The sequence below is a fragment of the Zonotrichia albicollis genome, chromosome 6 (genome assembly GCF_047830755.1).
Source record: "Zonotrichia albicollis isolate bZonAlb1 chromosome 6, bZonAlb1.hap1, whole genome shotgun sequence".
In the NCBI taxonomy this organism is placed as follows: domain Eukaryota; kingdom Metazoa; phylum Chordata; class Aves; order Passeriformes; family Passerellidae; genus Zonotrichia; species Zonotrichia albicollis.
Window position 1 is genome coordinate 30,676,963 of NC_133824.1, and position 27,795 is coordinate 30,704,757.

At 40.8% G+C, this 27,795-nt stretch overlaps 1 protein-coding gene across 4 annotated transcripts in view; it reads left to right on the forward strand.

Annotated features, from left to right (window-relative positions):
- Window positions 1-27,795, forward strand: part of LTK (leukocyte receptor tyrosine kinase) — a 95,493-nt gene that overhangs the window by 39,705 nt on the left and 27,993 nt on the right. For all 4 annotated transcript variants that reach the window (XM_074543019.1, XM_074543020.1, XM_026794276.2 and 1 more), the window contains 9 exons: window positions 3,756-3,911; window positions 4,515-4,737; window positions 11,553-11,692; window positions 13,432-13,566; window positions 14,452-14,604; window positions 15,493-15,593; window positions 17,174-17,340; window positions 22,498-22,592; window positions 27,309-27,410. In XM_074543019.1, the coding sequence (XP_074399120.1) occupies window positions 3,756-3,911; window positions 4,515-4,737; window positions 11,553-11,692; window positions 13,432-13,566; window positions 14,452-14,604; window positions 15,493-15,593; window positions 17,174-17,340; window positions 22,498-22,592; window positions 27,309-27,410 (1,272 nt within the window). The remainder of the gene's footprint in view (window positions 1-3,755; window positions 3,912-4,514; window positions 4,738-11,552; window positions 11,693-13,431; window positions 13,567-14,451; window positions 14,605-15,492; window positions 15,594-17,173; window positions 17,341-22,497; window positions 22,593-27,308; window positions 27,411-27,795) is intronic.

The window sequence follows — 27,795 nt, forward strand, 5'->3', positions numbered from 1 at the left end:
GCACCTCTTACCAGAAAGCTATGGCACTGTATTTCTGACTGGAACTAGAGCAGCGACTCAGAAAGGCCAGTGTAAACTGAAGGGGATTCCTTATTTCTGTATTAAATGAATAAAAACCCCCACCAAACCCAAAACATAGCAAGCAAACTGAACCACAAAGAACCTGAAACAACCCTCCACAGAAGAAACTTACTGCCTCCCCCCTCAATAAACCAAAAAAATCCCCAACACAGCAGGAAAAGGGAAAAGAAAGAAAAAGGAAAGAAAAATAAAACCATTTTGATCAGCACACTGAACTCCATCAGATTTGAGATTGGGAGTTCTTGAAATAAAAGCTAATTAGTAGAGCTGCTTTCCCACTACTACAGAACAATTTTTTTTTTTTTTTATACTGAATGAAGCTTTTTTCCAAATGGACTTTTATTTTCAAGGCATTGTGAAAACCAAGTGAGCTGTGAAGTTTTTTAGCATGTGTTCACTGCCTCTTGTCCTGTCAGTGGAGACTACTGAGAATGCTTAGCTTCCGCTTCATTCCCTGTCATCAAAGTGTTTGTACACATTGATAAACCCTTGACCATACTTTTCTACAGACTTAACAATCCCAGCTGTGCCAGCCTCTCTTCTTATGTAAGATGCTCCAGTCCCTCAGTCAGGACCGGTGCTGGACTTGTTCCTGTGGGTCAGTATGTCTCTTGCATTAAGGAGCCCAGAGTTGAGCACAGAACTCCAGCTGTGGTCTCACCAGTGCTGAATAGAGAGGAAGGATCACCTCTCTTGATCTACTGGCAGTGCTCTTCCTGATGCTGCCCAGAAAGCTGTTGGCTGCCTTTGTTGCACGGGTGCATTCCCTGCTTGCAGAGAGCTTGCTGTTCACCGCGCTCTCCAAGCCTTCTCTTTGGCTGCTGTCCAGCCACTCAGCCCCCAGCACGTACTGCTGCACGGGGTTATCCTCCGAGGTGCAGCACTGGGCTTTTCTTTCAAGGGGCTCCTGCCAGCCCACTGAGATCCCCAGCCTGCTGAGGCTGCTCTGCGTGGCAGCACAACCCTGTGGTGTGTCAGCTGCTCCTCTCTTTTGCAACCTCTGTGAGCTTGCTGAGGGTGCACTCTGTCTCCTTGTTCAGGTTGTTGATGAAGATGCTAAACAATAAAGAAAGGCCTCTGGGTGTCAGGAAAGTCACAAATTGCTCCCAGAGGTGACCTAGCCTTGCCAGAGGAATGTTCCTTACAGTAACCTCTTCCAGAGGGTATCTAATTCTTTGAAGTCCTTTCTGACAAACCCTGCACTGTCCATGTGCTTCTTTCAATCCAATCTTATTTGGAGCATTTTTGTAATATCTTAAAACATGTCCTTTGCTGATTGTAGTAATACAGATCTATTTCTCTTTGATACCTTTTATTTTTTCCTTTTATTTTTTCATGTTCTTCCTTTTTGCTGACTTGTACTTGAGGTTCTCCAAGTTCATAAGCAAAGCTGGATATGAAACACCTGTAAGGTGGTACATAGTGGTGTTAGAGGTTTCAGTTTTCAGTGTTTCTTTCACTGTAGCCACGAGTGTACCCAGTTCTCTTACTCTGTGATTTGTGCTAAAATCCAGCTTACTGCTGATTAGCACAATGTAATGCATATAACCTCTTCCCAGAGAAAACAGTCTTTTTTCTACTGAATGTCAAAAACTTTCCAGATCAGTTTCAGACTCTTGCAGGTATTCAGATTTCTTCAGTGACAGGTTGTGGCAGACAGACATTATAAAGCTCAGAGAGCTGGGAATTAGGTGCTTTTCAAGGAAAAAGTTGTGTTCACCTATCTCGGCTGGGAACCACCTTGTCATGTAAGACACACTCAAAGAATTAAGTCTGCATTGGTACAGTCCTTGCCACCGCAGTCGGAGGTATTATTAAGGTTTGATGGAATGATTTTGTCATAAACAATAGTTTCAAGTAACTGACTACTTGAAAAAGGAAATTTTTCTTTCCTGAGCTTTCATTTTGGTCTCTTTCACTGTTACAATCTTGTGAGAGAAATTGCTTTCTGGGTTTTACCACCAACAAAAAAAATTATCTGATAGAATATTATTTCTACTAACAATAAGTCTGTAGGTACTGGGTTAACCTGTCAAAGCTCAATACATTTGAAAAAGCCAAGCAGGTTTGGGTCAGGACTCTGCTTTGTCTCACATTTCTATGGAGTTTCTGAGCTATTGAGATCCCTAAATTTTTTTTATTGGATCATCAAACCACAGCTGAAGCTGTGCACAGACATTTCTCCCTAGATCCAACAGAGCCAGGAGAGTGACTGGAGTCCTCATTCCTGTGTGCTGCTGGTATCTAGCATTGCATACACACGCACATGCACAGTTTGCCAGTTCATCAGCTTGTGGCTTCCATGCAAAAATGATGGGCTGAACAGCGCCCAGGCCTTTCCTAAGCTGTATGCATTCCATGAACTGGGCTAAGAAGGTGTTTGGATGGTTGGCCCAGGTGTCAGTTTGAGAGAGGTAGCAAACTCCAGTAGGAGCAGGCCAGAAAGAGTTGGGGAGTATCCAAAGCAAGGGAAAAGTGTTTGGGTGGGAGACTACATTCTATGCCAACCCAAAGCTATGTGCCACTCTGTAACATCTGTGTTTATTTTTCTCCTGCTTACTGGATGTTGTTTTATAAAAATGAAGTTAGAATTAACTTCAGTAATTAGGAGAAAGCTAGTCTGCTTTTGTTGTCACATTCAAAAGAGGCTTCCTTTTCTCCTTTGTCTGAAAGTTTAGTTGAAATATAGGCAATCTTCTGGAGGCTCTTATGTTTTTATTTTTGCTATACCTGTGCAGATACACTTCCTTGTTATATCCCTGACCTTAATTCTGTCCTTCCTACCTGCCTGTTCTTCTCCACAGGAATAGGACTACAAAAGGCATATCTTAGTGTCATTCGTGTTTGCAAGGTTTGAATGCCCGCTGAACATCAGGTTGCTCAATGTGAATGTTTAGTCTCTCAGTATTTCTTACTTGGCCTGGGGACACTCCAGTTATTATTGTAATATTATTATTACTACTGAAAATAAAATATCATGCAAATTAATATCAGCTCTATTCAGCTCCACTCTGTGTGGGAGAGCTTTGTGCAGCTAACATCCCTTCAGGGAGTTTATATTAGATTGATGAGAGAACAGTGAATTACTTCTTGTAGGGTTTATCATATGCTGATTATGAAAAATTCTGGCCAAGATGATCTAGTTTTTAGTACTGCGAGCAAACTCTGGAGTTTGTTAAGAAGGTATTCTTATCTATCCTGCTAGAGGAAAGTAAAACTATCTTAAAAAGACAAAAATAAAAAAATGTGTAAAGCTTACATTGCTCATCTATTTTGCTTGAGAACCTGTCAGGCTCTTTCTATTGCAGGGAGAGGGTTGCCCTTAGAGTATCAGTTCTTTCTTTCTGCCAAAATGCCAAATCCATACAATTTCAATATCCTTGTTGATATTATTGTATTATTCTAATTTGGGACTTCGAATACTTGTGGTCTAGACCTTTGACTGATATGACTTACATTCTGCCAAGAATTTGCAGGTTAGTTTTTCATTCTTATGTGTTCCTTGACCTGGTCTGGGAGAGATTCTGTTGCTATAGCTCAGGACAAAATTTTCTTTTTCTCTTCAATTCTTCTATTTCGTGGGAGATATAGCCCCCATACACTGTACATTCAGTCACTCATGTGCCCCTTGAGCTGGGATAGGCCTCACTGAAACCTTTGGTTTCTCACAACAGAAATCTCTTGTGTCATTGGCTCGAGCTGTTCATGGGTGACGTCCACAGACAGTTTTGGAAAGCCAGACTGGGTGTTATCTTCCATTGGTGTCCTGGCATCCCAGGAGAGGCAGCGGATGCTTCTGGAAAACGGTTCCTCCCATGGAGATGTTGAAGGTAGGCAGAGCTACAGTTCCCCTGGAACGGATCCTGGCTGCAGCAGGAGTCAGCGGGCTGAGGGCTCAGGTCCATGTCACTAGAAGTGCCACCATGTGCTGCTTCTGGTGCAGGGCTCCCACAGGCCCAGTCAGTGCCCAAAAGTCAATGAGAAATGACCATGTAATGTATGTGTGCTGCCTCTGTTGTGTATGGATGTACCCTCTAAGGCGCCAGCCCCTTTATACACTTATTTCTTATCTCCCCATTTTGGGATAAGCTGCTTTTATTTACAGAGTCTTTTTTTTTGGAAATTCAATCCTATACAAGCCAGAGCTGGCTTTACTTGTCTGCTGTTTGACTGGCAAAGTCTTTGGCTTTTGTTCTGTTGGACACATCTTCAAGCTTTTTTTGGTTTCTTCTCTTCTCATTTCTTCTATAATTTCTTTACTTAAATCCTTAATTTTTAATTTATTCTCTCTCTCTTTTTATTTATGTGCATGGCTTTTCCTTTATTCTCATCACTCCTTTCTTCAAACTCTTTCTCCATTTTCCTCTTATTATGTCTCTTCCATCCATGCTGTGTGTCTCTTATTTTGTTCTGTTTTTTTTTTCTCTTCACAGGGGCTGTTTTCCTCCTGAACACCAGTAGACTCCCAGATAGGTGTGAGTTCAGCCTGCAAAGCCCCATCCTGCCTGGGAGCTTGGATTCTTGCTTGCTGGAGCTGTCCATAGGTTCACAGGATGCTGTTCCTCTTCTCCAGAGATTCACAGTTGAAATCAAATATGCAGAGACAAACAAAAACACAGTAACTTCTCTGAGAGCTGGCCATGAGGAGAATGCTGGGTAAGACAATCATTTTTCAACTGCTGAGCCTTTGAACTGCAAGGTAGAGGGGAGTTCCTCTAGGCTGCTGTTTATCAGTGTCTTTTGCCTTCTTGAGATCATTATTGCTACCATAGCAGAAAATAAAGGTATGACTTTCAGGACTAGAGCACACAGCCTCCTGACAGGATGCCTGTAATAGACACAGGTTTTGTGTGTCCCCTTTGCAACGGACACACTAGATTAGATCTTACTCGGCTTCTGTCACATTTGGAAGGGTGAAGAGTGATTAATTTTTTCACTGATTCTAGGACTGCAGCTGTAAAATGCATTCAGTCCAAAAAATGCCTTGGCAACATGACTGATATCTCTGTTGATCCAGTGGGTCCTACCAATGAAAGCTACAAGGGTCCCAGTTCTCATTTTGAGGTGGGGTTGATTTTACCTCTTTAATAATTTCCTCCCTTCTAGTAGGTTCAGGAGTATCCACTTCTGCTCCAATTGTAGAGTTCAAGGAGGGAAAAAACTGAGGTAAGAAGAGGTGCAGGAAAACAAAAGAAAGTGTAACAACCACAGATCTTGTCCTGTATTCCCTTTGATCCTGCCAATGTTTTACTTCTTTATTCCTGTGTGTAGCAGAATGCAGTAAGGAAGAGAAATGGGTAAAGGGAATAAATCACAACAGGAAAAGAAAGAGAAAAGTCCACGTGTCATCTAATTTTTCCATTTTCCATGTGCTTGTTTTTCCTTTGCTGCAGTCCAACTTGTAAGAACCTGGGTCAGACACATAACAGAGTTTTTTATTTCCATCACCTGACTGACTCCCAGTGAGAACTTAAGCAAGAGATCCCAGTTCTTGTTTTCTTTGAATTCTTTGGCACTCCCCAGGCTGCCATAGAGATCTGTAGCGAAGAGTCCCCGTCAGCCAAAGATAGCAGAGTTTAACTAAAAAGTCTTTTTTTTTCCAGATCTCTCTCTCCCTCTTTCTCTCTCATTTTCAGCTGTTGCTTAGTTCTTCCTGGCTATTTCTTTCCCATCTTCTTGCCAATTTCACTGAAAATCTGTGTGTTTTCTGGGATTAATTTCTAATATGCTTTTTTTACCTACTCAAAGCTGCCTTTGCTGCTTTTTGAATATTTGACAGGCGTCTGCAGGTGTAGCTCTATTCCACAATGTAAACTCACAAAGTACCCTTTTGCTACCCCTTACTGGTCAGACCAGGCTTTGCTGGTAATCAGCATCTCTGGAACAGATCATAGATGTTGTTTAGCAGCTTATTTGAGCACTGCAAAACAATTCTATGTGAAGTCAAGATTATCATCTCTCTAAAAGTGATGGCATTTAGATTTATTAGAATGAAGTTAGCTTTACTGGAAGTTGGCACAGACACTGGTATTACTTTTTCTTACTGAATGAAATAAAGCACTGGTAAGCTCAGAGAATTTATTCTTAAGATTTTAAACAGGGGAGGAGACCAAGTCCTGTTTGAAATCAAGATAGAAAGGAGGATAGAAAAGACATAAAACAAAGTTAGGAACTATCAAATACCCTTCCTTTCCTCCCTCATTACAGGGGAACTTTGAAATCTTGGTACAATTAAAAAAAAGCTGACCATGCAGGCCAAACAGAATTTATTTCTAACACAGTGATTGACTTGCTTCTTGCTAGGCAGGTAGCCTGAAATAGGCATTCTCTCCATGGTTAAGATTTTAACAACATGAGGTGTTAAGGAGAGATTACCCTGAAGGGTTCCCACCTTACAGGGACTTTCCACAGGGAATAGGAGTTGTACAAGCTTTTCTGTCTTAACCAAACCCTGCTGCACAATTTAGAGCAGAACAAGGGGGGACAAGGAAGTACCTTGAGGTAGATGCCTATGTGTAGTGCCTAGTGTAACCAGTGAAAATTACTACCAAGGGTTTGCCTTCAGATCAGAATAGAAACCTGGACATAGAGAAAAGTCTAGGTGGCACTTTTTTCAGATAATCAAGACTCACCAGGAAATCCTGCTTCAGTCTCTTTTGTCACCTCTCAATTCCATGACCAAGCTAAACTTCATTATAAACTCCAGTTGCACCAGACTACTTCAGTGAATTCTTTTTCTGGACCTAGAAATATTCTCCTGATGGTGTTTTCTCCTTCAGGATCCATCAGCTACACAGTTTCTAAAAGCTTAGATATATGTCACATGTAAGAGAAAGTTTCCTGTTCACCTTACCAACTAGTAGGACTTATAATTAAATTGGTAGTATTGAAGCTTTTTCACACATAAGCCTTAATGAAAGAAGAAGAAGCAGATGGACTTTTGGTGCTATGTTCTCTGAACAAGTAGGACAAGGTCACAAAGTCATGTTGTTTATATATTTTTAAATACCATACCTATAGATCATGGGTGTTCTGAGCTATTACTGTTAGAAGGAGAACTGCTGAGGGAGTGAGGTGTTTAAGATTCTATGCATTTACAAAAAATATATAACATTTAATTTCTCATTATATCAGTAAAGCTCAAACATCAAGACCCTGTAGCCTTGCTTGCAAGGCCAAGCCTTCTTTGTCTGGCACCTAACTCAGAAAACTATTTTCACTTCCTCAGGGTTATGGTTATGGTGCTTATTCAGGTTACATCTAATATATGTTTTTAAAATTTTTTTTAAAACTTTATTTTCTTAAATGTTTTTACTATTTTGCTTATCCTACCTTTTCATCTTTACCACACAGACTCAGAATCAGCCACAGTTGAAAATTCTTGAGTCCTGTGTGGTTTTGAGCGTTTTCACATGCTTGTGTTTGTTGCGGACCACAATTATTTCAGTGTTCTTAGCCAAAACTGTTTCAGTAAGAAGCTAGCTTCTTTCAACTCTAAGTACTCACACTTCATTTAAAATAAAAAAGCATAATTTGGGGCAGGGATAATATTTTCATTTTCTGTAGTTAATAAGCCTAGCTGATTTTGTTCTGTTTTCATTCTGGAATGACCACGGTAGTCTCAGTAGATCAGAAAACAAACAGTTCATGGCCATGTGCACACGTGGGTTTTCAGTTAGCCAACCTCACAAAACTGTTTATTGCTTAGTTTTTTGTGTCTTCCCCCTTTTTCTTGAAGGGATGGTGGATAAAATGCTCCACCATCTTCTGAGACACTTGAAAAAAATTGCCATCTTTGACACTTCTACTAATGTGGTTGTTTTTTTCCACAAAAGTTATTTAACTTCTCCTACTGCAAGGATGACAAGGGAGTAGCCTGGTAAGTCTTCTCAGATAATGCCTAAATGCATGCTGACAACAATGAGCAGAACCCTTTTGATAAAAAAATGTATCTAAAAAGGGTGAGGCTGTCCAGCTGCTATACATGACTATGAATTTTGAACACCAAGCTGAGAGTATGATTCAATTAGTGCCTCCTGTGCCTCTCTTGAGCTTGTACCCAAAAATATACTGTGTCAAAGAATAACCCTCTAAGAGTTTGGTGAAGGCTGGAGTGGTAGGCATGTTTTTTGCACTCTCTATTTCCTTTTGAGTCCAGTGGTTAGCATCGGATGTATGTGAGGACATGCAGAAAACAGCTTCCTGTGTGTATAAAAGTAAAGTACAACTTCTAATCTTTATGTTCACTGATTGAGTCTAGAAACATCTAGCATACACAGCTTTGTGCAAAAACCCATGCAGTGGGACCCCCTAATTTAGAAAATATTTCAGCTTCCATGTTCTGCTTTGTTGCATTTTTCAGTCCTAATGAAGAAATGGTTATTCTTTACATAAAATATTTCCTAAAATTAATCATCAGTTACCTTTGTTGGATATAAAAAAAATCACATCATAGAAAGGATTGGTAGGAAGAGGGTGGAAAACATCTGTTCAGCAGAGGATTGAGAGGCTAATGAAAACCCAAAGTAAACCCTACAAAAGAAGATTTGAAGTTAAATTTTTCAGGGTGAATCTTGAATTTTCTTGCATTAAGCATTAGATATCTTGCAGCACTAAACTTTCTATCCATGCAAATTTCTCCAAATTATATCAGACCCTAATAGTTCTGCCATGCATACAGATGAATTTTAACATCTCTTTTTAGGAGAAGAGTAATATTGCCTCAATACCTAAGATCTGGTTTGACATAAAATCAATAGTAAAGTTATTGCCAAGTGTGGTTTATCTGGAAGCCTGCTGCAATGATCCATCTTCTGCTGGATCAACACTGGGCTTCGTTCCTGATTCCATTAAGAAAATTGCATTGGCTCTGACGAGCTTCCGTTTCAACGGTGAGACCAAGCAAAGAGGTGTAATTATTTACAGCGTTAGAAATCTTGCTGCAGTTGGATCTAGTGGGGGAGGCTTTCTTGAGGAATACCTTGATGATGAAGAGACTTTACATACAAAAGCACTCTATGTAATGTAAAGCCACTTCTCATTTTTGCAACCTTTGAATGCTAGACAGCTTCTTCTGGCATGTTATAAATGGAGAAAATTTCAGTAGCAGAAATATTTCAGTTCAGAACTGGGATGTTTCGTGGGAACTTAGCAGCTCTTCTGAGCCAGAGCACTAATTCGCAGCAGAAGTGGCTTAAGATGGTGGCCCTTGTTCTTCCACCAGATACCACACCTCTCCCAGCAAAGATGGCAGAATGGGCAATCTGTCTTCCTGAGTCATGGCATTTCAGAGCTTGGTTTATTGACTTAGATGGCTAGTTTTATTTTGATGTACCAGTCTATAAACAGCAAGTTCCAAAGTGTCTGGCTCATAAAGCATATAGTATTAAGGTGCAGCAGCTGAAACAGTCATTGTTTTCAGCTGTGGGGCTCTTCAGCTGCTACTGCTAAGTGTACCACTGCCTGTGAATCAGAGGCTGCGTGCCACAGGTTCTGCACTCAGTGTTGCGTTAACTCTGGCAATACTGTGGAGTCTCAGCTGGAGTGTGGGTTGTAACTTGGTAGAGGTATTAGAACTATGCCTAATAGCTAAATTTGAAAGATTGTCCTTACCTTTATAGGCTTATTGCACCAATTTGATTATGACTCGTTCATTCTTGTGGTCAACAGGATGCAATGGAGTGATGAACAAAGCTGTGTCATGTAGCAGAAGTGACTCAGTTCTGGGTCAGTGCTGTATGGTCTTGGATGTTGTCCCACAGTGTGGCAGGGGGGATATTTATAATATTTATGAGATATATTTATAGGTGCTGGATGTTCCTGAAGCTGCACTGCAATACAAATTGAAAGCAAAGCAGTTGTTCTTCCATGTTGGGAAGTAGATATTGTGCTGTTGCAATTCAGGGCTGTACCTTTCTGAAGATGAATTAAATTATAATGAGCTACTGAATATATTATGATGGGACAGGAAATAGAGGAAATAGGGTCATCTTCATGTAAGAAGAGCTCAGTTTCATGTGAGTTCAGGATATTTGTGGGTATTTATGTGTGTGTACAATTGTGAAGTGAGAGGTGGGTGGTTGCCATAGAAGGGATAGTAAAAGATTGTCCAGACAAAGTTATATAATTATGAAGGGAAAATTCAAGAGAGGGTGATAAAAAATTAAAGTCGCTCTGGATTTTTTGCAAGTGGCAAATACGGTTCTATGATTTTTATACTGAGTCCAGAAGAGATGTGTTTGTAATCTGGTGTTGCCTTCTAAGGTGTTTCTGGTGCAGTGGTACAAGAGCACTTCAATGCAGCGGAAGGCATTTCCTACATGAAAAAATAATCCTAGGAGCAGAGCTGATCAGCATGTCTTAACACTGTGGCCTGGCCTTCTTATTACTCTTATTAAGTTGGCAACCACCTTGGTCATTTGTCCAGAGTGGACAAGTAACATCAGCAATGTATAGAATGTGGGTAAAATTATCTCTGTCTGATACTATTTTCAGAAAAAGAGCTTAGAGCAAGGATTCCTTTCTCACCAGCCTTACTCCAATCTATTTACAAAATAATAACACATATATTTAACTGTGCTTTACTGTCTTGCTAGCATAAGATATAGGAACAGATTTGGAAACAAAAAAATAAAGTGAAAATATTTTTAAGAATTCTGCTGTAGTTTTTAGGTGATACCTGGATACCCTGACTTCCATCAGACTTAATTTGAGTGAAGTACTTCAAAAATCCCCTTTTGGTAACTCTCTCTAGCTTGTGATGTCTGACAACCATCTTTAAAATTAGGGTACAGGGGATCATTTGTTTTTCTCCAAACTGCCACAACTGCTGCACAGTTGAGAAACCTTTGCAGTCTAGATGTGCAGGTTATGGCATTTGGTCTGTAGTGAAATGTAAATGGCACAAGTAATCTGCATTTCCTGGAACAGCACTTCTCTTCTATCCCTTGCTTTATGGTTGCACCGTGGTTTGCTAAGGTGTAAAATCAGACAGGCAATACACAGATAAAGGTTTTCATTCTTGACACAACCAAGAAACATTCAGGGTCAGACATTTGCTTTCAGAACACACAATGTCAGTGTTGGCTTGAGGAGATCCAGAGTCTTGTGCAGCTGTTTGGTTGATCTGTACTTTAAAGAGCAAACAGAACACAAACATGTATGTGAAAAGCACATATTGGGGTAGTGTGTCACCAAAATTGGTGATAATTTAAGATTCATTTAAGAATCATTGGGAATGGTTGGATCTCTTCATCATTAACAATAAGCTCTGCAGCAAAGATAACCTTACATGAGCTTGCTAGGCTGAACATCACTTGTTTTATATATTATCTTGCTATTTGAATTCATTGATCCATTTCCCACATGGATACTATTACTTCTCTTTGGTACAATGCAGAATCATTATGCTGGAGACTTCATGGAATCCGATGTGCTGTGTGTATGTCTGATAACATTCTGTTTTCCTCTAGGATGAAATGGAAACACCTGGTGGCCCAGATTGGACAAATAAAAAGACCTTTCAAAATCACCCTGATGTATTCAAACTGCGGAGCACAAGAGGTTGGAGTACTGGCAGTGGGCTCCTTGCAGCTCAGGAACTGCTTTCATGGTATGCTGCAACACAGACAGGTTTGGAATAAACAAACACATTCTCACCAAAATGGGAGACAGGAGAGAATTTAGAAGAAAGATGAGTAACTCAGAATTATAGAAGTAATTCTAGTGATCCTCTCTGCTTTTGAGCTTTGCTTTGTTTGATCTTTATATGGGAAAAAACCAAAAACAACTGGACTTATGCTGAATCCAAAAACAAGGATGAAAAAAGTCTTTATCTAGATTATTTTAGTATTTAGTATTTTTCTCTCTTAAATAATCAAGAACAGTCTACCTTGTGTAACCAAAGCCTTTTCCATACTTGGGCTTTATCTAACAAATCTATGAAGGAAAGAAACAGTTATCTGCTCCTGATGGGATCTGTTTGTTACTGCCAGGCTGAGAATTTGTATCTAAAATGAAAATAATTGGAATGTAATTATTTTCTTTAAGGCCCTTAGTGCTCAGCTAAGATGTCAGTTTTACCTGGAGCTTACAGTTTTGTTCTAAATGTCATGCAAATGATCCTCAGCGGCTGTGCAGAACCTTGTTAATGTCATTTAGGCTTCTTGGAAGTGCAGGAGTCTGTCAGCACAGGCAGTCTCAGGTTGGGGACATAATCATCTTCAGTTCCTGAATTTCATGAATTAATATAATGTTATTGTTTCCATTTTGCAGACCCTGTAGAAACAGCCTGGAATGTAATGTAAAAAGAAAACACTATTGTGAGCATGGTTTTGATCATATTAGAAATTTAATTCTAGTCATTATTCTTTTAATTTAACATGCTATATTTTTAATGTAATTTTTTTGACAGTCCTAGAGTTTTGAGAGATGCATAATGCTGAAGCACTGTGCTCTCAGTCTCTAAATAACCTTGTGCATGTATCTGGCACAAAACAGTGTCATGAAAAATTATTTTTTCAGAGTGTGTACCTGGATTGCTGCAGAGGTGTTCTTTTCTCTTTCTCCTGCAATTGGTTCCCTAACTTTTACATTTTTTCCAGAGTGGTAGCCTCCCAGTGTTACTTCTCTGCAGAGCTCTGCTAAAGGGCAGCATGTCCATAACAGGCCTGAGCACAGGCCTGCATCCACAGGACAGGCTGGGTGCATTGAGACTTAGGCTTTTGGGAAATATCAGACTTAAAAATCATGTTCAGCCTGGTTGATGGGTACCTGTGAAGTCAGTCAAATGCTCCCAGACTAGAACTGACTAGACTAGCTAGGGTGCATGACTAAAATTTGTGTACAGCAAGCCAGCTTGCTGGGGAAGCAGCTTCCTCATGGGCTGGATGCCACAGCTGGAAGCTGGCACAGAAATGAGTCAGCAGCCCAAGTGCTGGTTAAACTTGAGCTTCAATAGGGCATAGCAATGTATCTGGAGATAAGTGGGTGTCCCTGCCTCCAGCAGCAGGGTGCCATGCAGCATGTCACAGCTGCCTGGCAGGTGCACAGTCATGTGTGCAGAACTGAGGAGCACATCACAGTAGGAAACTGCTAGGCCCTTCATTAAAAAAACCCCAAAATTATCTGAAGATGGAACAAACACATCAAAAGCAGTACATCAGAAAGAGAAGGGCAAAATTTTGGTCCAGGAATCTCACGCTGGATAGAAACCTACATGAAAATAGCAGAGATTTATTGTACGAAGGGCAAGGTCCTACAAGGTCCTGTGAAAACTAGTACACAAAAAGGGTCATACACATCCTGTCAACTCATCTCTAGATTTAGTTCTCTTTTTTTTCCCTCCATTAGATAAAGAAAATCAAGACCTTTTTGTATATGACAAAGGCTCAACCTTCCCCTGCTTTCATGGAGGCTGTGTCAGCCACCTACAGATCTGTGAGTTCATCAGTGATTGCCCTACCAAAGAGGAAGGAGTGAGGTGTGGTGAGTATGTGGCATGACACTTCATGGGAACCTTCATTCCATTAGAATAAATAATTTAAAATACAAAATAAGTTAAATTGATTCCATCTTTAGATTAATTCAGTATTTCACCTCCTGAATTAATTTGTCCAATTTATCTTAATTGGATACCAACATTCTCTTTGAAAATTCACCCTATAAAGAGCAAAATGGATTTTTTTTAAAAAATTGGTTTTGTTTCTTAAGTATTTGAGTAAGGGGCTCAATGACCTTCCCTTCACAGTTACTGCTACTTCAGAGAAAGGGAAAATGTTATTTACATGTCTGCAGGTGGGTGAAAATTTCCTTCTGGACCCAAGATCTAAGCCTTCCCTTCAGGAAAGGGTATTAATCATCTTTCCACTCTTAGTTACCTACAGTGTCATAAATCTGTTCTTCCAAGATCTCTGTTCAGGAATTCTTGCACATCAGGACAGAAAAATCCCCTAACAGTGCATGAGCTGCTAAGAAGTAATTTTAGCTTTAGCAAGTACAGTGGTGATTTAAAATAATCTGTTGATTTGCCTTCCTTTAATTGGACACAAAACTTTGTGATGCCTGCAATTTCATATGTAGCAAGACCTTTACCAAATTTGTGGCTGTGATTTGCCGTTCCTGAGGTTACAGGGGCTGCAGTTTTGCCCAGAATTTAGAGTAGGACAGCACAAAAAAGACTCAAATGTTTACAGAAGCATAGTGTTGGCTTTCTAATAATGACTCTGGAAATAAACAAATGAGACCTATTTTGATAGTGTAGCATATATTGGATAACTTGGACAACAATGGATTTTCACTTTTGTTTTTGATTGTGTTCTTCCATAATCAAGTTGCTCTTATTTTCCTACTTTTTCTTGTTCTCAATTGTAGACAGTCTCCCAGAGGGTTCACATTGCTCATTTGAAGAAGGTCTGTGTGGCTGGACACTGAATGAAACTGCAGCATCTCCTTGGTCTATTCGGGGCATTTCCAAAATGATTGAAGAGGACTCATTTATAGGGTCTACTCTGCAAGTCACTGGTGGTAGGTTCTTCATTGTTATCTCTCCCACTCTGTGCATGCATATACACAAGAGCCTTGAACTTAAGTTTATTTAAATAGGTTGAAAAATTTTGGCATCATTGCCAAATGAACTTCAGCATCAGTATTATCTGTAACAACTTCAACTTTTGAACATGACTCAAAACTTTATAATAAACAAGTGCTGCAAAAAAGTTAACTCAAAACTCTCAGAGAAAGGATTCTCCTTCACCTTTAAAAAATTGTATAAAGCATATTCTTCCATCCTCCTTTCTCTTATGAGCTGCTCAGTAGCAGAGCACCTCAGCAGCAATATGATAACTGCTGCATCACAAGGTAAAAATTGCCCAACAGAACTGCAGAACTGTCAACTTGCTAAATAAGAAGGAGGAAGGCCAGACACTCACTTGTTCAGGCTGAAAGTCAGAAGTGTTAGTACACATGAGTCTTGCCTCACAGTTCCCTGCCAAAATGAAGGGTTTCCATGCAAGTATCCTGTTTGTCTCCTGAGAGCTTATGTAAGGTCTCTCTGGAAACAAAGACTGCAAACAAACTCTTCCAGCCCAGTGTTTTACTCAGCAAGGGTCATTGATGCTAATGGTGTAGGAATTAGGAGTGTAGATTGGTGTGCACCTCTCTATGGGAAGACCTTGAGTGGTCTCTGAGGTTTACCCACTCACATTCCAATAAGGGGTTTGGGATGTTGACTTTTGTGCTGCTAAAATCTACCAGAGTGTTTACTACAACCTCACCAACAGACTTGCTTTCAAGCCCTGCTTACACCTACATATGCTTTCATACCTACAGCAACATTCATAATGTTAAATTGTTTCAAGTGATTACACAAAAAACCAAGAGATCATTTTGTCTTTTTCACTTTTGTGTTGACAGGACACTTCCTCTACCTGCGAGCAGACAGCACTCAGACAAGTGGTATGGCTAAAGCTTCCAGTACCAGCTTGCCAGCCAGTCTTGCCACTGAAGACTACCAGGTGTGTCACTTCTGTCTAAGCACCTTTGTGGAGTAAATCATCAGGCTGTAGGCACCATTTACACAGTCTGTTCTCCTGTCCCTCTGCACAACACTGGAAAGCAGAAGAGCTGGCTATGCTGCCTAGCTGGCCACTTGTTCAGAACTGGAAAGGGGATGTGAGGTGCATCCCCAGTAAGTGAAAGCAGAAGCCCCAAATCAGTTACTCCTTGTGGAAAACTCCCCAGGCTGGCTGTACAACATAGGAAGAGTTACTGAGAGGTAACTCTGAGAGGTAACAGCTAAGTTGTATGGGGCAGCCAGTTGTTGCAGAAAATGGAGCTGTCTGGCTGGGCCATTCAGTCTTTTAGTATATCTGCTGCTGAGATTTTTCTTCATAAATTCTGCAATACTTGTACAGGAGTAAATAAACTTGATAGTTTCACTGAGAACAGGAGTGTGAAGTTAGAATGCATTGGATTTTCCAGAAATAGATGAATATAATAAACGTCTGATCATATTCTTCAGGAATTTCATAAGGTTAATGCAACCTGGCCTTGATAAAATCACACAACTTGCCTTGCAGCTCTGAGATGCTGGAATTGAAAATATTAAATAATATTATAGTCATAACACTTAGGAAAATTAAGCTGCAAGTTTGAGCTGGAGTCCAGGCTTGCTAGAGGAAAAAGAGGAAGCTTTGATGCCTCCTAATTAGACCTGGGAAAATAAATACGGTGCAGGTGCCAGAAATGCAACTTTGGCATTTATATTTATTTATAAATCCAGGTAAAATATGCTGGGTACAACATAAACAACAAAATAAAATGTGATTGGAGATAGGTTTACAAAACCAGGAGAGGAGAAGCAGTAGCTGTTGGTTATTGTGCGGAAGCCACAGGAGATTCTTTGCTCCACTGGCAAGGATTTGAGGCCACATTGCAGGATCAAGAAACTTCTGTGGTTGTTCTTTGCAGAACATGTGTGTGCTCCCTTTCCTGCCAGTTCTGGAGCTCTCTGTAACATTAAGAACAGCTGAATATTCACAGCAGTGGTAGAAATGACAACTTTCTCTTGCTCTGTGGCAAACTGCAAGTGGTTGTTTCAAAGAAAGAGGACAAGTCCTGCTTCAAAACATTCTTTGGCCTGCTGACTTTGTTGCTCACTTGTCTTAGGGGCGCTACAATTCAGGTGGTGCCTATGAACTGGAGCAGGTAGATGGACCGAGGTTTCCTGCCTCTAGAGACAGTTCTTATTTTAAAGGTATCTGGGCAGGACAGCTCTCCCCTCAGAGAAGACAATAACAAGGAAATCAGTCCTCTCACCCAGATGGTGTCAGAGGCTGTGGATATTGTCATCAGTGGTTGAGGAACAGCTGCCCAACAGGAGTGTCAGTTCGGGTCTTCCCTGAGAGAGTTCTGTGCTAATAACGGGGCCTGAGTCAAATACAGTCAATGAGTGGGAGATTAGTGATTTCTGTCATTAAAGAATTTGACCCAGGTTCAGAGATTTGGTGTCTCAAATTCCTAGGGATGGGAGAAGTGACTACTTTTCCCTTTTGTCACAGATTATCATTCTTTTCCTCTTCTTCCTCTGTTACAGATTCAATTTTCAGTGCATGTTTTTGGAAGCTACAATGGTACAGTCTCCTTCTCTCTCAGGGAAGAGATAAAGGGAGCTCCAATCACCTTGCCAATGTGGGAAAGGGCAGGGAGCTGGAGCGACCACTGGTTTCTCATCACCTTACCGATGCCAGTGCTTCAGAACCGGTAAGAGCTCCGCTGTTGGCAGCCAGAGTTACCCCTATAGATTTAGTAAATTGTTCCTGTCTTTGTTGTGAAGTGTCACTTTCATTCCTGCCTTTTTTCAGAGCTGTTTTTAAGTGACTCTGCTTGCTCAGGAAGTATTCTGCCATAAGTGCATATCTTTGTGCACATGCATGGCTTAGCTCAACACAACCCCATGCCATGTGACAGCACTTCTGTGCAGCCTCAAACAGTACTTAGGTTTTGGAAACAGCAAGCATCTGTACTAAAAACCTTTTAGCAATCTGAGCAAGCCAGTGTACTTACAGGGGCAAAGTGCTCCCAGCAGGGAAACAGCTGCATTAGAATAGCTGCACTTCATAGTAGAAAACTATGTACTCCCATAGTAGAAAACACTCACATAAGTCAAAGGCATGGTAATTCCACAGTTCAGCCAATAGAGCTGTCCAGTTTAGGATCAATGTCACTGTAGCCTGGGCAGCTGGAAATCCTTCATTGCCACATTACTGATGCAATGATTTCAGTAAAAGACTGTTGCCCAAATGAACTTTACACTAAAGTTTTCAGGGGTTTAAATGTAGAAATGCAGTGCAACATTGGTTTTCAGATGAAGTGAAATATTGAAGATTTAAAGAATTTCAATGCAATCAAATTTAATTCAGGCATTTCTTCTCCCTCACCTGGTGAAACTCAATCTCAAGTCATGTAGCTGGTGTTGGTAGCTGGTTATTTTGCACAACATAAGTTTTTATTTTTTTCAATTTCTCCAATCTGTTTTTTTTTGAGGGGGGAGGGGGAACTTTTTTTTTTTTTTTGCATATTCCTAAGGAAGGCCTGTTTCACATGAAACTTAAGGAAAAAAACCCTCCAAAGTTGTACAGTGAATATTATAAATATTGCTCTACCCTCTTTCTGGTTTAATTTCCTGATTATCTTTCAGTATTATCAGTATTATTATTACCTCCTGATTACCTGTCAGTATTATCACATGTTCACCATGCACACATTTGCCATGAATGATTCCTTTAGGGTAAGATTGGTCTGCCTGCTAGCGCTGTATTTAAAATTCTTGTCGGACACAATCTGAAGCCCTGTGGATTACTATCTGTTAGTTGTGAATATATAGAGTGTGGCCAATATGTAAAGAATTAGTGCAGAATAGCTCATTTCTCTGGGCACTCCACTGTGGACCTGTCTGCAGCAGAGACCAAGGGGCTCTTTAGAGCTATTTAAGAACTTCTGCCTCCTCTGATTACAGTTCCTTATGCTTGTTCCCTGAAGCCTCCAATCTCTGTACTGGCCCTTAATTCCAAAGCAAAATGAATCTTATGTGGCAGAAGAGAACGGACAGCAAGACACTTTTTTTGAGCAATAGCCAGAATGGCATGAAAAACAAATTGATATTCAAATGTTCAAATACCATAATGTTTGAAAAAGTTGAGCACTTAGGCAAAATGAAAGCTGTAGTTAGGTTATGCATGTATTAATTATTGCAGTCTATTTCAAGTAGTTCTGTCTTGTTTTACTTCATGTAACCTTTCTGTATGACATTTTCAAATTTAAAACTGAGTGGCATAACAGCGATGATCACAATGAGTAAGGATGGAACTGTTCAGTCCAGAAGGCAAATCTGTACCAGCTGTGATAGCCAGGTGACTGCCAGAAGTAATAAGTTGCCATTTGCTACATTGATCTGTAACAGACACAGAACAAGCACCCATTGAGTTGAAGGTGCTGAAGCCATTTCCCCAAGGGAGGAAAACCTGGTCTTTGTGCTCCTAGGACATGGGCTCTGTCCCAGTCCTCTTGTCTTGCTGTTTCCATGCTCTATTCCTTCTGTCCTATCTGCTACTGTGGGCACTTGTTGCCTTTCTTCCTTGTTTTCATATACTTGGTCTCTCTTTTGCTTCAGCCTCCCATTTGGGAAACCATTTTATCTATCTCATGCCTCTGGTTGTTATTTCCTTTCTGAAATTCTCCCTGCTTCTTGTTTCCATCTCTCTTCTAGCAGCTGCTGTCTCTGTGTGTTGTTTAGTTTTGGATTTTTTTAATTAAGAAGTCTGAATCCCTTCCCTGCACTTCCCTTCTCCTCCTAGCTATCTCTAGTGTGCTTTCATTTCAATGCTCCCAGACCTACAGTAAAGGTTTATTCCCAGTACTCCTGTTTGATTGGCTCTTTAATTCTCTCTGTAGATCTTGGGCCCAAATCCTCTGCACACCAAGTGTAAGCTCCTCTGCTGTAAAATTCCCAGTGAGCTCTCAGCCTCTCTCCAGGATAACACCTTGTTAACTCTGGATTCAGTTTAGGCAGCTTTTTTTTTCTTCTGTTTGGCCAGAATCAGCAACAGAAAGGAAAGCTGGGGAAAAAAAATGTTTATCTTTTTATTTGGAAGGGTAGTTCTCACCTCATGTAGCTGAAGCAGAACTGACATGGAGCATAATAGCACTGCGTGGAAAGTACTATTTGCCTGAGACTTTCAGATATCCAGGGAAGAGGAAACTGCAGGATTAAAAAAAATTCGAGGCATAGAAATGTCAGGGATTTAAAAATTTTAAAGCTGTTTTCTTAAAATTTTAATTGATTCTCATTCATGTGAAAAAGAAACGCTTCATGCCTGATATGTGGATCTCTTCCTCCCAAATTTCAGATCCCTCTTCCAATACCTAGTAGCACAGAGTACTTAAAAAGTTACCAGCATTTTTGAGCATGGTCAGAATCATGAATCCCTGCATTGCCTCATCCTCAGCACTCACAAAATGTTTTGACTGCTAGAAAAGCCATACCAAGTCACCCAAAATAGAAAAGCTCAGCCTAAGTGACTTTAATGTTAGTGAAGTTGAAAACAATGGTAAATAGAGGTGTGTGATAAACATTGCTGGACAATTTTACTGCAGTTTGGTATATAACTTCCTGAATGATTATTCTGTGTATTTATGGATGTTGTCAGCTTTCCTTGGTAATGCAAGATCTAGCAAGGCTGCACTTGCGTTCATTTTTAGTGCACGTTTTGAGCTGGCATGCTGTTTTTCTGTATCCCAAATATTTGGGAAACTCCTGTTCTTCTCTAGCTATAGGAAAGTGCTGTACTTTTCCCTGGTTCCTCAAGGGGATGGTAGGCAGCAGTAAAGTGGGCAGGAAGGGGACAGACTACACAGGAGGAAGAGTAGGCATGAATTGAGACGTAACAAGTTGCAGGCCATGAGCTGCTTCATGGGGTCAGAAGTTCAGAAACCTTAGCAAAAAGGAGACAAGAAGGACACAAAGGCTCTGTTTAGGTAGTTTTTAGCAACACCTTCATCCAATGAATTTATTTCTTAGGAGAAAAGGAAGACAGTTTGCTGATTAGCCTCCCAGCTGGGCATCTAGCTACTTTGAAAAAATGCTTTTGGTGATTGGCTGGCAAATTCACTTACTTGGTTCACGTACACAAGGAGAAATAATGCTACCAGAAGAAAACCAAAAAGACAGAGGACCAGACAACAGAGAGCTGGAGAACATAATTTGTTGGGGTCAGCAAAAAGAGATTAATGAACAGGAACTCTGGAAACCCCTCAGGCAAAGACGGCACTGAGTTCAAAAGACAAATTCCTTCCCTTTTTCTGAAGTTAAGGGGAAGGGGAGGCATACAGAGCCTAGAGGTTATGAAATGTCAATTCTCATGCACTGGAGGTGGGGAGGGGCTGTCATCCCTCAAGGTCCCCCTTGTACTGCTCTGCTCCTTCTTGTGGAGCAGAAGCCTACCTTGCAGTGCAGTGCCAGGGACCCTTGTCTGCTCTGTCTCCATGACATAGCAGATTAACCTGACCAAGGCTATAATGCCATATGAGTGCTGTAAGTAGGATGGGCTGCTTTGCCCATGCCTGTGGGTCCTGCAAGTGCCCTGGTTCTGGGCTCAGGGTGCTCTGACTCTCTTCCATCAGACAAATGGGGGAATTATTGTCATTTGTCAGTGGACTTATACGAGGTTTGAAAATGCTCCTGCTAAGCCTGGTATTGAAGAGGAGGGTTTCTGTAGGAAGGGGATCTAATGAAAAATTCCTCTAACACCCCAGCTAAGAGGTCATTCAAGAGACCCTTGATTTGCATTTGCTGCTCTTAGTCTTAGAGTGCTCAGATCCTGAAGGTGTGGATGCCTTCATTTAAGCACAAGGGGTCATTCTTGAGTTGGGGTAAAAGCAGTTTATCCCTAAAGATTTTTATGCAGCAGTGCAACTAACTGTGGATATCAACCAACATTTGGTTGGTGGGTGGAATGCACACACATATTTTACTGCCATTAATTTGGGACAAGTGTGTTTCTAGGCTGAATGATTAATGCGTTAGGCAGGTCTGTGCTTGATCTCTCATAAATCATCATTGAGATTTACCAGAGACAGCAACAGAGGTCTTGCCCATATGCTTTTAATAAGCTCTAAATGGACTGGACATCAGACATCTGTTTATTTCTGAAATGTAATGAAAAACAATTCAGTTCTATCCATTAGAAGGAGATCCTTCAGCTCATTTTCTTTCTTCCTTGTGAATTCAGAAGGTAGCAATGCACATGGACATGACTGAGCTCCTAGATAAGGAACTCCTGGTCATAGTGGAAAAAGATGAGACAGCCCAGGGAGCTAAATCTTCAAGGAATTATGGCTGAAATTTATAAAGTCCTACCCTTCTGAAATAAACTCATATCACCTTCTGAGTTACACTGGCTGAGTGAGATCAGGCCCAAGATTTTTGGATATTCTGCTCAGTGTTTATCTTTTTGGGAGTGGAAAGAAGATATTTTTTCCCCCAGTCTAACTCTCTGACTGTTTGTGGTAATGAATATGGATGGTTGTTTGTGTATAACAATTAATGGGGGTCAGTTGCTTGTATGTATGTGCAGATAGCAGGGGAAGTAAGGCTCTCAATCCTGTTCCCTATGAAATGTGAAATTGTATGAATGTTATGGCACTTGCAAGGGGTTTATATGTGTCTAAGACTTAGAGCAAGCCCTTTTGGCTGCTCAGCTGGACTTGCCTGGAGGAAAAATTCTAAATAGTGATGATGTTTTTTCCATCAAAAGGGAACATTGTATTTTTAGGGAGGTTGTTTGTTTGTTTGTTTGTTTTGTTTTTCCCTCTCCTTAGTCCTTTATTAGTCTTCTCTAAAATATCTGTCTTATTGCAAAGGTTTCAACTGGAACTCCTGGCAACCTGGGGCTGGAATTCCCAAGCTGACATTGCTATCGACAACATTACATTTGGCCTGAACTGCTTCACTGACGGTGAGCCACAAATGTCACAGAATCCCCCAAAAATGTAGGTAGTGTAATCAGCATCCCACAGGTCCAAGACACATGTTCTGGTCTCCCCACAGAGTGTGTATGGATCATTTGTGTCACCTTTGGCAGCACAATGCCATTTTATCTCAGACCTACTGAAGATTGCAAGTAGAGGCAATTTTACTCCGTGTCAATCTCCCAGTGCTCTTTCTTTTTTCTCTAAACTGGGATATTCTGTATCACATAGTTGAGACCTGTCTGTGTGTCTTGGCAAGAAACACTAAACTTACTCCTTAGCCCTAAATGGAGGGATTACATCACACTTTTTCCACAGTCCCTGCTGATCTATGCGCCCTGGTAATTGATACCTGAAACAAATTTGTTAAAGTCAAAGGCAAAAGTCACCATATTTTTGTGCAGAAAGGAAAGAAAATAAAGGAGTAAATTGACCTTCTGACAATAAAATTTAGATTACTCCAACAAGTTTGTTTTAGTCTGTAAGGAGGTGTGTTAGCTATCACTGCCAGATATATAACAGCTTTCCTTTATATAACGTGTCTGACAACAGTTCCAGAGAACAATGGAGCCAGTGCTACCCTTTGAAAGATGTTAGCCGGAGTCGTAGTGGATTCTCTTAGCAGACAAGGGAAAGAATTTAGGTACTTGTACTACTTGCAAATATTAGAAACTGCCTTCTTTTGTCCCTGGGGAAAAATATGCTCCGTTGCAAAGGAACTGGAAGATATGCAACACTTGAATGGTGAATTCTGTTGCAGATAAAATGTGGATTGGTGATACGGTGCCACTCTACGTGTCACTACACTCAATATGTCAGCATTTAGGGTCATAGCATGTCCCTGCAGCGGCTACCTGTAGCCTAACATAACATGTGGGAAGGTTTATGTCAAAACAGATGTGGTAAAAGCTCATCAACAGAAGCCACTATTCCTTCCCATCTTTTTCTGGTTCAGTGTCCTGTTCTCTGTCCCTTTGTTCTGCAGGCACTGAAACCGCTCTTCTATAAAATGCTGAGTATGCACAGTTTCACTTGAAATTAAGAGCAAAAGCTGGTCCTTTATGGTAATTTCATTTTTTTCACTCCAGTTCTTTACAGTCCTCTCTCCCGACCTCCATGTTAACAGCTAGTTTTGGAATCTTGAGAAAGCTGAAGGGAGTGACTCCAGATGCACTTGGGCCAGTTGATGTGCACCCAGCTGCTAGAGTTTACTGCTCTCAGATAGACCCTCCAGTTTACCCACAGACATTTTGCTGGGAGTGGTCTAGGTATGCATCCTTAGGCAAACAGGTGGGGTGTAAATGCCCCTGCAGCAATGTTATCAGAGCTTGTCCATCAGACCACCCAGGCTACTCCTTATTTTCAATTGGGATGAATTGCACTGATGTCCAGGAGCAACTGGACTTACCCCATCTGAAGGCACGACCCAGGGATGTGTGAGTCATGCAGATGAAACATAGCAGAAGGGAAACATTTCTCAGAAGCCTTGCACTTGCCCCTGTTCCTTGAATCCTCTTAGCAAATTGACATTTTCTCGCCTCTGAGAGCAGCCCCCTTGTATTTTTCTTCTCATGACTTTAATTCAGTTAGGTTACAGACAAGCCCAGCAGCTCTGCTGTGTTTCCAGTAATGAAATTACTTCTCTCTGGCAAGGACAGGTTTCAGATGTCAGAGACAGAGCCAATTAAAATCCAAGCAGTGAGTTCTTTTCATGAGGGCAGCAGGAAGGATGTATGGCAGGAAGGAAGGATTTGCTGCTTGCTAGGATGTAAATATTATTTTCTTCATCTATTTCAATTTTGTAGTTCAACTCTCTACAAAACCCAGTGCTGAATGAAAGCACTGTTTCTATATCCAAGATGGGAAAGAAGGTGAGGTTTTCCACAGACCTTAAAATTGAGAGGAAAGGTTCAGTAAGATTTAAGTGAACAACTGGGTAGTGAGGGCAGCTGAAGAGACATCAATAAGGACAAAACCCAAACAGACCATTCTTTAGATGGCAGCTCCTGGGCACTGACAGATGTTTTTCCCTGTGGAAAGGGTGAGGTGAAACCACATTTTGGCTTATACCATCACCTTGTGTAAGACAGTGTCACAGGCTGGATGGCATGTCTGGTTCATTGTGAGAACTTCAGGCAGACAGGCATAAAGATATTCATAATTTCAGTGAAATAGTGCTTATATGGGAAGAGGTCTGAATTTTGAGTATTTTAACATGAAAATATGGACTAGCACAGCAAATAGAATGCTGATAGTTGAGTTGCCCTTCTCACTGCCTTTACTATTATGTTTTGGCGCTCTAAGCATTGTATTGTTCCAATTAAGATCACAGGTCTGTGGTCTGTCAAACTCTACTGCGCTGGCCGAGAAATTTCAGTCTGTGCATAATTTTTGATTTCCCAGATTGCTTTATAAATGGCAAGGCTGTCCAAAGAGAGCTTTTGTACAGATTACCTCTACTTCTTGATTTTAGAGTCCCTGATCCATCAAAGTCTGATTTTCAGAAGTATTGCAATCATCATTAGTGAGGTGGGATCTCTGAGGAGACCATTCACATTTTGAGGATTCTGTGAGGCATCTTACTCTGATTAGTCTCAGCCACCAGATCTCTATCTCCCTTTTCACTACAGTCGCAGAGATATTGAAGCAGTGAATGAGTGAATTACTTTAGCTCTCTGCTTGCAGAAGATGTCTCTTTCTCCTTTACACTTCGCTCTGTCTCATTTCAGTGGAGAAATCAGTGTTAGCTAATACCTGGAAAGAGGAAGTCTGTGCTTTTTGCATTTTTTTAATATAGATACACCTTAATATGGATTAATTCTTGTTCCCTTCCATTCACTCTACTGTCAACATGTTGGCTGTTAGAAGAGGAAGTGGAAACTAAAATAGACTGAAGCACCAGCCCCTGGGTCCCAGGCTAGACTGGGTCTGTAGAAAATGCCACCTTACAAGTTTGTGTCTGACAGTGCATAAATCAGCCTTTAAAGCATTTAGCAGCTGGTGTGGACAAGGCCACGCTCAGCCCGTGGCGCAGCTGATCTGCTGCTTAGAACGGAGGAGACTAAGTTTCTTCTGGAGAGCAAGGGTTTGAGACTGTTTGGAAAAGGAGGAAAGACTGTTTGGAAATGAGGCATTGCCTTAAGATACTCATTGGGATGGGATGACACAAAAAAATCCATGCAGACACAAAGATCAACTCTGTTTCAGAGAGTGATTTACATTCCTTTGCTCTGGCAAACATAACCAGGCTTCTGGTACATCGCTAAGTGTCTGAAACTGTTGTGACCTTTGGAATTTGTAATTCAGTGCAGGCCTTGGGGAACATCTTTTCTGGCCATTGTATTTTTCATTCTGTTTTCCTCCTTGCATTTGATTAATTTCATTTGTTTTGGGTTAATTTCATTTTTCACTGGCTTGACAATTTCATCCATTGAAGTTCTCCATCTCAGTATGAGCAGAGTGTGTCAGTACAAAGCTTTCTTTTGTTTGCATGCATCAATGTGCTTTCAGTCAGACCTGGGGGGAATATTCTCAGGAGTAAAACCTCAGCAAGGTCTCCATGCTTCAATTAGTTATTTGGCCTTTCTGACACAGCTAACAAGGGTGTTAATTATTGCTATTTAGAGCAGTGGCTTTGTGGCAGAGATAATTGTCCATCTGGAACTGAGTGAGTCTCTTTTCAGTAGAGCATCAGACAGCTGTTAGATTCTCACAACTGGAAGAAATTGAAATATTTGTAATGTTTTTCCACTGATTAAAAATGTTCAGTATTAAATCAACTGAGAGCTCACAAAATGGAAGGAAGCCTGGCCTTTTTCTTAGAGATTTTCCAATCAAAATATTTGCATAAAAATGGGCAATTTAACTATTGAAACAGGATGCTTGCAGATTATGAGGCAAAGGTTCATTATTATTTTCCTGCTGTAAGGCAGCATTGGTGTTGAGGTGTTCTCAACACATTCAGATTATTTGGATCAGCAGTTGATTTTAAATTCCTCCTCTCTGAGAAAGGGCTGGTTTTCAAAGGCTTATCTCAGTAGTCAGAAGTGTATGGTTTTGCTCTGTGATTTTCAAAAAAGTTTGTCCAAAGATTAACAGTTTGTGACAAGGGTATGTTTCTGTTACTTAACTGTGTATGTTAGTGAGGTATGTAATTTTATTTAGTTGTTTATTCTCTAAGTGAGCTCTCAGAGGCTCAGAGTTGGTTGCTGAGGTGGGAGTGATCTGTTAAGCTGGATTATTTGCCATGACACTATTCAGAACTAAAGACAAGGATTTATGTCACCACTTTCCTTTACACCTCCAATCATTTGACTGTCCAGAATTGTCACCTGCCTGTTGGAACAGCAGAACATCAATACCTGGTATCTGTTCTCCCACACTACATTTTTCCTAAAATCTCCTATAATCACAGCTATGGGAAATTGCAGACCAAGGAGCTTATCCTGCATGGAGTAACATGGAGGGTCTGTGTTCATGTGAAGACCCACTGCCTTCAGCACAGATAAAAGTAGCTTACCTAAGATATGGGCTCAAAAGAGTAACACAAAATTATGATTGTTCAAAACACCTTTCTACCCACGGTAATATTTACTTATCTTAACCATACAGTTGTATTTAATTAATTCATGTAATCTTTAAATTTTCTATTGCTCTCTTCTACCATCCTCCCACCTCTTTCTCTGTTCTACAAACTATTACAGGAAAACGACTGAATCATTTTGGTGGGAAACGCCAGTACCCGCGTGAGATTAGTATCCTGGATGAACATCCTCTGAACCCCCTGGAAGAGCCCTCCCTCCCAGGTACATGATTCAGTACTGAAAACCTATCTCTTGGCCATAAAAGGTGACTCCCTTCCTGTCCCCTGTGTGTGATCTGCCTTCCTGCAGCAGTGAAGCAACTATATATAATCCAAAGATGCCAAAGATGGGGAGACTGTGTCAGGTAGTCCTTGTTTGGCTACAGGCAAGAAGTTTGCTGGAGCCCAGCTCACCGGCCCTGAGATGGCAGGTCCTCTTTAAAGAAAAGCAGAATCTCTTAAAGTGAAAACTGCATGAAGTTTGTGTGAAGCTTCATGGCTCAGATTTGTAGTGCATGGAAAGGCAGCTTAGGAACAAAAGGCATAGACCTGTACAGAAAGTTGGGAATACAAAGAGTGCTAAGCATTGAAGCTGAATAAAATGAGTG